We start from the raw sequence: 11,009 nt of genomic DNA on the forward strand, positions 1-11,009 counted from the left end.
TGTTTTGAGGCAGAATCTCCCTTTGTCATCCAAGCTGGAGTGCAATGGCATGATCTTGGCTCACTGAAACCTCTGCCTCCAGGGTTCAAGCAATTCTCCTGCCTCAGCCACCCGAGTAGCTGGATTAATAGGCGTACACCACTACACAAGCTAATTTGGGGTTTTGTTTGTTTGTTTGTTTTTTATGAGACGGAGTCTCACACTGTCGCCCGGGCTGGAGTGCAGTGATGCAATCTCAACTCACTGCAACCTCCACCTCCCGGGTTCAGGTGATTCTCCTGCCTCAGCCTCCTGAGTAGCTGGGATTACAGGTGCACACCACAACACCCGGCTAATTTATTGTATTTTTAGTAGAGATGGGGTTTCACTATGTTGGCTAGGCTGATCTCAAACTCCTGGCCTCAAGTGATCCACCTGCCTCAGCCTCCCCAAGTGCTGGAATTGCAGGCATGAACCAAAGCACCCAGCCAATTGTTTTTCTATTTCTCCATCTTTATGCTACTACCACATTATTTTAATTACTGAGTAGTTTTGTAGTATGTCTTGAAATCAGATAATATTAGTCCTCCAACTTTGTCCTTTTCAAAGTTGGTTTGGCTATTTAATATTTAGGGTTCTTTCCATTTCCACATGAATTTTAGAATTAGCTTATGAATTTCTATAGCATATTCCAATTGATATTGCATTTAATCCAGATATTAATTTGGGGAGAATTGACATTTTAACAATATTCAATCATCTGAGTCATTAATATGATATATCTTTGCATTTATTTACAACTTCTTTATTTTCTCTTGGTAATGTTTTTTTGTTTTCAATGTGTAGGTCTTGGAAATACAGTGTATAGGTCTTTGGTTGATTTATTCCTACATATTTCTTATGTAAATGGTATTGTTTTTAAGTTTCAATTTACAGGTATTTGTCACTAGTTTATAGAAATACTACCGATGATTGTTTGTCGATCTTGTTTTATGCCACGCTACTAAACTCACTTGTTTGCTGTAATAGCTTTTAGTAGATTCCACGAGATAGTCTATGTAGACAATCATGCAAATAAAAAACAGTTTTCTTTCTTCACAATCTGGGTGACTTTAATTTTTTTTTTTCACCCTGTTACACTGGGTAGAACCTCTAATACAGTGTTAAATAAAACTAGTGAGAATAGACATTCTTGTCTTGTTCCTGATCATGTGGGAAATGAATAGGAAAGCATTTGCTCTTTTACCATGAAGTATGATGTTATTCCAGGTTTTTTATAAATGCCCTTTATTAGGTAGTTTCCCTTTCCTAAGAGTTTTTGTCAGGAATAGATGTTTGATTTCTCAAATGTGTTTTTGCATTGGTTAAGTAATCTATGGTTTTTGTTTTTAAATTTCTTAATATGGTGAATTACACTGATATTCAAATGTTAAACCAACTTCGCGTTCCTGGGAGAAACCCTACTTAGTGGCGTGTTATCCTTTTTATAAATTGTTGAATTTGATTTGCTAAAATTTCCTTTAGAACTTCTTGCATTTCGTTCATGAGAAATATGGGTCTGTAATTTTGTTTTGTATCATCTTAAGCTGATTTTGATAAGGAGATAATTCTGGCTTCATGGAACAAATTGGGAAGAATTCCCATCTCTTCAATTTTCTGAAATAGTCTGTGTAGATTTAGTATTACTTCCTCCTTGTGTAATTTCTATTTCTTTATTCATATTCTCTATTTAGTGAGACATTGCTCATACGTTAGTTCTTTAGACATGTTTCCTTTAGTTCTTTGAACACATTTTTAATTACGAATTTTAAGTCTTTGTCTAGTAAGGCCAGTGTCTGGGCTTCCTCGGGGACAGTTCTGTTCATTGCTAGTAGGAATAAACACTGTTCGGGGCCTCAAGTAATTTTCCCAGATGTGTGCACACATCAGTTCTCTGCTGGATACTTGAGGGGAACCTTTGCGGATCTTCATTGTCTGTGGCTCAGTATCTTGAAAGTTGTTGTTTCATGTGTTTTGTTCAGGTTTTGTTGTTGTTGTTTTAGACGAGAGGTAAATCTAGTTCCTCCTACTCTATCTGGGCTACAAGCAAAGGTCTAGATGTTCTATGTATTTTCAAGGTAGTTTTTTGATAGATTGTGTATAGATTGTGAGAGATAAAAGAACAAAGAGGATCACTACAGTCTGATCTTCCTAGAGTGGGCTTCAGTGGTCAGAGAAAGCCAAAGAGGAAGACAGCATTGAAGACCATATAGACACGATGGAGTAAACAAGAAGAATAGGGCCTAGAAGTCAGGAGCTAAGGCACAAAAGTATGGCAGTGCCTGGGATACCCTCAGACCAGCAAGTATGCATGGGGTCTCGTGTGTGTGTGTGTGGGTGTGTGGGTGTGTGTGTGTGTGTCTGTCTGTCTGTCCAGATATTTAAACATTTCACCTAAAAGAAATGCAGATTTCTGACTTCTTGAAAATAATCTGGAGTTCTGGACCTCAGCTCTACATTCTTTGATGACATCCATCAATGAGCTGAGATGGACTGCCTCCTTTAGATGAGTCATCCATTCTCCAGTTTGCCACAGTCCATTGCATCATTGTCTCTGCTGTATTATCTTTGGCTTGCTTCCCTTATTCACCTTATCAGTATAGAATATAGATTCCTTGGAAATAAGGCCAAAAGGGCACACTTCAGAAAGATTAAAATTGTGTGTTATCAGTGTTTTTTTCCAGAACTTAACCTTTCCTTTGTTCTTTTATCATTGTATCTAAATTTACTGTCGTTTCTTGTTTGTAATTTCTGACCTTTTCATTCTCAGTCATCTGACTTCATTTCACTTACTTATACATTTCTTTGTTAGTCTATTCAGGGTACCACAGAAAATACCACAGACTTCATTGCTTAAACTACAGAAACTTATTTCCACATAGTTCTGGGGGCTAGAAGTCCCAAGATCAAGGTGCCAGCAGGATTGGTTTCCATTGAGGCCTCTCTTCCTGGCTTGGAGATGTCTGCCTTCTCCTTGTATCCTCACGTGGCCTCTTCTCTATGCAAAAAGAGCACGCTTTTCATCTTTCTCGTCTTCTGAGGATACTAGTCTTATTAGATTAGAGCCGCACTCTTCTGACTCCATTTAACCTTAGTTATCTCCCTAGAAGCCCCTGTCTCCAAATACAGTTACATTAGGAGTTCAGGTGTCAACATATGAATTTGGGGGAAATATCATTTAGTTCACAAGAATCTCTATTCAGTCCTATTTAATACCTGATTTTGAAATTCTTGCATCTTTTTCAAGCTCCTCTGTGGTGTTTCTCACCATTCCTAGACAACTTAGAGAGAAGATACTCTCTTCCATTCTTGTTTTCCTTTTCTTTTTCATTGTTTTTGTGTTTTCTTTCCCCTAATATAAAGTGCATTACTACACACTCATCCACAAAACATTTGTTTTATATTTTGCTGTTGCCATTGAATCATTTGGAAATCTACATTGCTCATTCCACAGATCAGGATGTTACAGCTTTCTTATATATAAACTTCCTTCATTTCTTTTCTTGTCATTAATGAATGTCCTGTACTTTTATGTGTGTGTGTGTGTGTGTGGGTGTGTGTGTGTGTGTGTGTGTTTCCACCTAAGTTGATAGAACTTTCCGATTTTTCCCAGGCATCTAATATTTTTCTGAGACAGATGAAATTTATTTTATTCTGTAAGTCCACAGATAATAGTTGAAGATTTTGACATTTATTTTATGCTTGTCCTTTTATCATGGCTAAAAAGGAGCTCAACCAGCCAAAGGTTTGTCTGTTTACATGATTTTAAGCAGCTCCCTGTCTCTCACCCCCGTGTATACTTGTTAGTTCTGCCAGATGTTTTTCTCTGTCATATCCTCACATTTATCCCCATTTTTATTTCCACTGCCACGTCCCTAGATCAAAGCTTCATCTGAGCCTTTACCTCAGCTCTCTTTTATTGGCTCCTTCTTTCTGATCTTTCCCTCCTATAGTTCTGAAATGAGCAAAGAACAGAGCCATGAGGACCAAGGACACATAATGGAAACACAGGTGAGGAAGAACGAGCAAGCAGGCCAAAAAGTCACTCTAATAGAGGTAAGGGGAAAACCAATGGAAAGTTGTGCTATATTGTCACCAGGAAAAGATTTAGGAAAGCATGGTCAGCAAGGACAAATACCAGAGAGAAACAAGGACTGACAAGTCCCATTTGGGATCTGTAACCAGGAGGCCATTTGCGACCTTGGAGAAGATAGTTTTGATGGAGAAACCCGGAAGCATAAATCAGATTGTCTCCAGCCCAAAAGGAAAAAGACTGTAAGAATAGTCTTACTCTCTTTAGAAGCTGGAATTTAAAGGAGAGAAAAGCCTAGGCGGTAACTAGTGGAAAACACAGGGTATAGAGAAGATCTTTATAACGAGAGGAATGACAAGAATATTTACAAACTGAAAGAGCCACTTGAGAAGGAGCCATCTGCGGTGTGGGAGCTGAGTGACAGTCCCAGGGGGCCTAAGGAAATCCAGAGGATCACTGCTCAAGAGTGGGCCACTTTTTCTACTGAGACAGGCCAGTGGGAAAATGTGTTTGGATGGTAGGGGTTGGTGTATAAGAAAGGCAGGAAAGGCCTGCCAGAAGGCCTTTTCTCTATTAAGTAGAAGTGAAGTTTCTGTTGAAAGTGAAACTCCGGGCCGGGCGCGGTGGCTCACGCCTGTAATCCCAGCACTTTGGGAGGCCGAGGCGGGCGGATCACGAGGTCAGGAGATCGAGACCATCCTGGCTAACACGGTGAAACCCCGTCTCTACTAAAAATACAAAAAATTAGCCGGGCGAGGTGGCGAGCACCTGTAGTCCCAGCTACTCGGGAGGCTGAGGCGGAGAATGGCGTGAACCCGGGAGGCGGAGCTTGCAGTGAGCCGAGATCGTGTCACTGCACTCCAGCCTGAGCGACAGGGCGAGACTCCATCTCAAAAAAAAAGAAAGTGAAATGTTACAAAGCTGTTCATGTCCACATTTATGAATTTGTCATTTTGTAGGAACTAGATTCAAAATTTTCATATTTTGATTTTTCCATTGTAGAAAACTAAAATCTAATTGTACAGAAGCATATAGATGAATTAGAAGCATATAGATTATATAATCATGGGCTAATGAATGATTTTGGAATTGGAAAACATAAAACAGATTTTTAAATAATGGAAACTTTAAAATTATGCAGGTCAAAAAGAAAAAACATCATAGAATTTTTAAATGAACGGTAACTTGGAATGGAAGAGATTTATCCATAAAAGAGTAATACTTTTTTTTTTTTTTTTTTTGAGACATCTTGCTCTGTCACCCAGGCTAGAATACAGTGGTGCAATCTCAGCTTACTGCAATCTCCACCTCCCAGGTTCAAGTGATTCTCCTGCCTCAGCCTCCTGAGTAGCTGGGACTACAGGCACACATCACCACACCCAGCTAGTTTTTGTGTTTTTAGTAGAGACAGGGTTTTGCCTTGTTGCCCAGGCTGGTCTTGATTTCCTGACTTCAAGCGTCAGGCCTCCCAAAGTGCTGGGATTACAGGTATGAGCCACTGCACCTGGCCAGGAGTAATATCCTTAAGAAACAAAATGCTCTAAGAGGAGCTTTTTCAACAAGAAAAAAAAAATAACAGCAGTAGAAAGACGGGACAAAGGTATACAGGACATTCTTAAAGAATTTTTAAAGGGATAGATATAAATGGCCACAGACATATGAAAAATGTTTACCATCCATTGATCAAATTAATGAAAATTAAAACAATAGAACAAGACGGTATTTTATCCTTTCAAAATGACAAGTTTCAAACTTATGATACATACCTAGTATTGATGAGAAAATGGGACGTGGGTTCCTGCTTACACTGCTGGTAATACTATAAGATCGATCCATTCTTTGTGGAGTATAATTAGGTAATATATTGGGGTTTGGTTTTTTTTGTTGTTTTGTTTTCAAAATGTGCATGTCTTTGACCTAACAGTTCAACTTCAAGGCATCTCTTGTAGGAAAGTATTCAAGTATACATGGAAAGATTTAGTCGGCCGGGCGCGGTGGCTCAAGCCTGTAATCCCAGCACTTTGGGAGGCCGAGACGGGCGGATCACGAGGTCAGGAGATCGAGACCATCCTGGCTAACACAGTGAAACCCCGTCTCTACTAAAAAATACAAAAAAAACTTAGCCGGGCGAGGTGGCAGGCGCCTGTAGTCCCAGCTACTCGGGAGGCTGAGGCAGGAGAATGGCGTGAACCCGGGAGGCGGAGCTTGCAGTGAGCTGAGATCCGGCCACTGCACTCCAGCCTGGGTGACAGAGCGAGACTCCGTCTCAAAAAAAAAAAAAAAAAGGAAAGATTTAGTTAAAAGGCTACTCCTTCGAGCAGTATTTTTAAAATAAAGGGTTGATTAAAATATGAAATATTTATATAACAATATCATATGGTTATTATTCATCATATTATGGAAGTATTTTTATGGACATGAAAATATCTTTATGATTTTTAAGTAAAAGATTATAAAATAGTTTATATAATATACATCAAAAGACATCAATAATTATATGAGTAGTAAGATTATGGTGATTTTTTTCTTCTGTTTTAACTTTGTGCATTTTCTAATTTATCGACTTAGTGTATATTTACTACTCGATCATTTCTTTCAAAATCAATGTAATTGTTAAAAATTTTCTAATACAGCCTGTTGTTTCTACATTTAAAGAAACCAAGGTTTCAAAGTTACAACTACAAAGTGCCTGAGCTAGGAATTAATCTTCTTGATCCCAAGTTCAGGGCTGTTTTACACATTGCTTTGTATATGAACTCTGATTAGATGGGCAGTGCTTCCAGTCAGGGGCTATTATTTAATACATACTCACATTTTTTTCCTCCCCTGCACTTAGCCTGATGTCTTGCCACAGAAGTAAACCTTCAGGAAAGATCTATTGGATTGAATGTCTTGTGGGGTAAGGTCCAAGTTTTTTTGTTGTGTTTTGTTTTTATTTTTGTTTTTTCGAGAGGGAACCTTGCTGTGTTGCCCAGGCTGGACTGCAGTGGTGCAATCTCAGCTCACTGTAACCTCCGCCTTCTGGATTCAAGTGATTCTCCTGCCTCAGCCTCCTGAGTAGCTGGGATTACAGGCACCCACCATCACACCTGGCTAATTTTTGTATTTTAGTAGAGATGGGGTTTCACCACGTTGGCCAGGCTGGTCTTGAACTCCTGACCTCAAGTGATCCACCCGCCTCAGCCTCCCAAAATGCTGGGATGACAGGCATGAGCCACTATGCCCGGCCACGGCCCAGAATTTTTATGAATCTTATTCCCCAGACATAACATACACACAAACACTAACCTAGTTTCATACTTGTTTTCGTAAGCTTGCTAAGAAGAATGTTTCTTTCTCTTTTCATCACAAGAGCCTTTAAAAAGGCCTTTGCTTCGTTACTTTCTTCCTCTGTTAGATTATAGAGATACTTTATGAGAAGATAGAGAGGGAATGGCTTTGCATTTATTCTTGTCTTTTGGTTAGATGTCTTCTCCCTCTTTCAGCACATCCCTGTTGTCTCCTAGCTTTCAGGTCCCTTTGCTGTTAGAGTTCATCAAACCAGTGTGCCACTCTTGATTTTCCTCCCATTGTCAGGAGGGGTGGGCCAATGTCCGAAGGGTGCACTTGACCATCTTTATTCTGTCTCTTTTCTCCCTTTTATGCGCCATCTTTGTCATTCTCTATCCAGTGTGTTTCTTCCTCTTCTAAGTCTGAATCATTTCCCTCAAAGATGTTATCTTTGCTGCCTACTTTAGATTTTTCGAGTTGAATTTCTCTTTGGGTTCCTCTCCTGAAGGTCCTTCTGGCTTCTCTGTTTACTTCTCACAGTGCAGTCACCACCTGATGGATTTCCCTTGTCCTACATCTTCTGCACGTGCAGGATCCATCTCACTAATTTCCAGCTGTTGTTCTCTCCTTCTCCCCCTTCCCTTTTCTGTTTTTCTTATTCTTTGTTGTCCTCAAGCTACCACGAACTCTTCCTCTCACTTTGTTTTTTCTTATTCTTCCTCTGAGATCCTTTACCCTCCTCACTGCCTTTTGCGTGTGACTTTAGCCCAGCCTTCATTGAAACTGCTTTCTTTTCCATTTTTATCAGATCCTAATTTGGTGAAAGTTCTATGTACTTTTTCTGTTTATGTACAGGGAGACTTTTTTTGCCCCTAGTGATACTATACCTTGGCATCTGTACCATTTTTATACTCAACTTCATGTGCATTCATGAACTTCCCTGGAACATATTTTTGGGCTTCTATATATGATGCAAGCTTACCTGGAGTAGCTCCATTTAACAAATTTAAAATCAAGAAACATCTAGTAACATAGAATTTTTTGCCCCTCATGTGTAAATGTTTTTTGTATGAAAAGATAGGCCGACCATTGATTTAAGATTGGGCCTGTTCCTTAAAGCACAGGTGTCCCCAACCCCTCCTGTGTCCCCAGGGAAAGCCCTTCGGGAATGGTTAGCTGCTGCCCTTTCTTGCCACAATGTGCCAGCTGTCACTTTTCTCAGGAGTGGTCGATGGAGTTGACTGCTACCTTAACCAGATTTGCCATCATTCTGAAACTGCCATGTGTTTTCTAAGGACAACCAGGTGTTAAGCCTTTCTCTTTAGAGGAAGGAGAGTAACCTTTTTGTGTAAGTCCAGAACTCATCGATGCTGTAGGAATGATTGCATTAAAAAATGTTAGGTTTAGCCCCACTAGTTTATCTCACACTAGTTGTAGTGCAAATACTACCTGCTCTCTAAGGAAGCAACTTCTTATTTCATCTGCATATTGGTTCTTGATTTTTATGAATTGTATAATTTGTTCTACATCAGAGCCACATCTAGATGCTTAATTGTTACTATCTTGATCAATCAGAAATGAGACAACCCATTTTTTAATTGATTTGAAAAATGTAATAACCTAATTATATAAAAGTAGGCATAGCTTAGACTAAATGAAAGAATGCTATTTAATAAAATTATCTATGGTCCTTTCGAATCACTAATCCTGAATATCATTCATGGGGACTTTTTTTTCCCATTGAATGAAGAATTTCATATACTCTGATTGCCTGCTGTTCATTTCTGGAAGTTACTCATGGTTTGGAGTTTTTAGTGTCTGTATTTGGGAATTGTATTTATTTCTTGCTTACATTAACCTGTCAATGCAGGAGCAGGCCTTAAACAATTGCTAATAATTCAAAGAGATGCTAACAATATGTTTGAGAGGCAAACTAGAAGATAGGAAATTAGTATTTTGGTCTTTTTTGGTTGTGTTTGTATGTGTTTGTGTTTTACACAGTGTCTTTTATCACCTGTGCTATTGCCTGAGCACACTAAGATTTGGTTGTAGTCAGAAGACATTATTCAAATTTATTTAGTACATGTTGTATATTTTTCTTTCCAGTAAAGAATTGAAGAAAAGTGAAGAGATGCCCAAATGCACAGAGGTGAAAATGACAGATTAAACCAAATGGAATTTCTCTTCAGAGTTCAGAATTTTCATATACTAAGGAGGAAGAAAGGATCCACTACTTCTTGTTCTTATGAATGACTCTAGAAAAATCAGAATCAAGTTGTGGGCGGAAAAATCAATGTGACCTTTGAGCTCAATTGTTATAAACCATTGTGATTGTTGTTGGTCCAAGTATTGGTACTTATATTGGTAGTAATTGCATCATAGTTACATTACCAGTGTTGGAAAACTCATGAAGAAAACACTGTAATTGCTACTCAGCAAATGTGAATAAAAGGTGTTTGCATTATTAGGATGTCTGTTAAGTAATCATTTAATATTATTATATCGGTAATGTGGTTATATATGTGGTGTTACACCCAGAATATGAAGTGTCTGCTTTTGAAATTCACTTTATTCAAAAGAGAAGCAGCTGGCTGGGCACGGTGCCTCACACCTGTAATCCCAGCACTTTAGGAGGCCAAGGTGGGTGGATCACCTAAGGTCAGGAGTTCAAGACCAGCCTGACCGACGTGGTGAAACCCCATCTCTACTAAAAATACAAAAATTAGCGGGGCGTCGTGGCAGGCGCCTGTAATCCCAACTACTGAGGCAGGAGAATCACCCAGGAGGCAGAGGTTGCAGTGAGCCGAGATCATGCCATTGCACTCCAGCCTGGGCAACAGAGCAAACGTCTGTCTCCAAAAAACAAAAAAGATAACCAGCTTTAGAATATGGCATATTCAAAATGGTTACAGTAACAAAGACATTAAAAGAAAACAATTTACTTTCGAATTAAAAGTTTGTGTTTCTTAAGAATGAATCATGTAGGTAACTTCATACACCTAAACTAAAAGTGATTTTTGGCTGGACTGACAACAGTGTTCCAAACGTCTTTACTTTTTAAAAAAGGCATTTCGCCGGGCGCGGTGGCTCAAGCCTGTAATCCCAGCACTTTGGGAGGCCAAGACAGGCGGATCACGAGGTCAGGAGATCGAGACCATCCTGGCTAACACAGTGAAACCCCGTCTCTACTAAAAAATACAAAAAACTAGCCGGATGTGGTGGCGGGCGCCTGTAGTCCCAGCTACTTGGGAGGCTGAGGCAGGAGAATGGCGTGAACCCGGGAGGCGGAGCTTGCAGTGAGCTGAGATCCGGCCACTGCACTCCAGCCCGGGCGACAGAGCGAGACTCCGTCTCAAAAATAATAATAATAAAATAAAATAAAAAAGCATTTCATATTTAAGCACATACCTATTTTGTAGACTTACATTGTTTAATATTTATTTTAATCTTAATATTTTTACATTATTATATTACATTTATTTATTTCTAAGTTCCAGAATAATAGCATCATTATTATAGATTATATGTTTTGAAGTTAGATATTATAATAGGGTATTCATTTTTTGTTCTTTTCTTGACTCCTTTCTCAACTGTGTGATAAGGTCTGCTGATAAAATAACCCCAAGAAAGTGAAAACTAATGTAAAATTAGAAAGACTTATCCAAATTAGACAGTCAATTCCATTAAA

The 11,009-nt window shown here is 39.1% G+C and overlaps 1 protein-coding gene across 15 annotated transcripts in view; it reads left to right on the forward strand.

Moving 5' to 3' along the window:
- The window catches only part of AHI1 (Abelson helper integration site 1), a 216,920-nt gene extending 207,132 nt beyond the window's left edge, over positions 1–9,788 (forward strand). For 7 of the 15 annotated variants that reach the window (XM_009206039.4, XM_021937819.2, XM_021937821.2 and 4 more), the window contains 3 exons: positions 3,972–4,074; positions 6,888–6,950; positions 9,428–9,788. In XM_009206039.4, coding sequence (XP_009204303.2) covers positions 3,972–4,074; positions 6,888–6,911 — 127 coding nt within the window. In that variant the 3' untranslated portion in view covers positions 6,912–6,950; positions 9,428–9,788. The remainder of the gene's footprint in view (positions 1–3,971; positions 4,075–6,887; positions 6,951–9,427) is intronic. The other 8 variants (XR_002521763.2, XR_002521761.2, XM_021937818.2 and 5 more) reach the window with 4 other exon arrangements.
- The last annotated feature ends 1,221 nt before the right edge of the window (positions 9,789–11,009 follow it).

This window comes from Papio anubis, chromosome 6 (assembly GCF_008728515.1).
Source record: "Papio anubis isolate 15944 chromosome 6, Panubis1.0, whole genome shotgun sequence".
In the NCBI taxonomy this organism is placed as follows: Eukaryota; Metazoa; Chordata; class Mammalia; order Primates; family Cercopithecidae; genus Papio; species Papio anubis.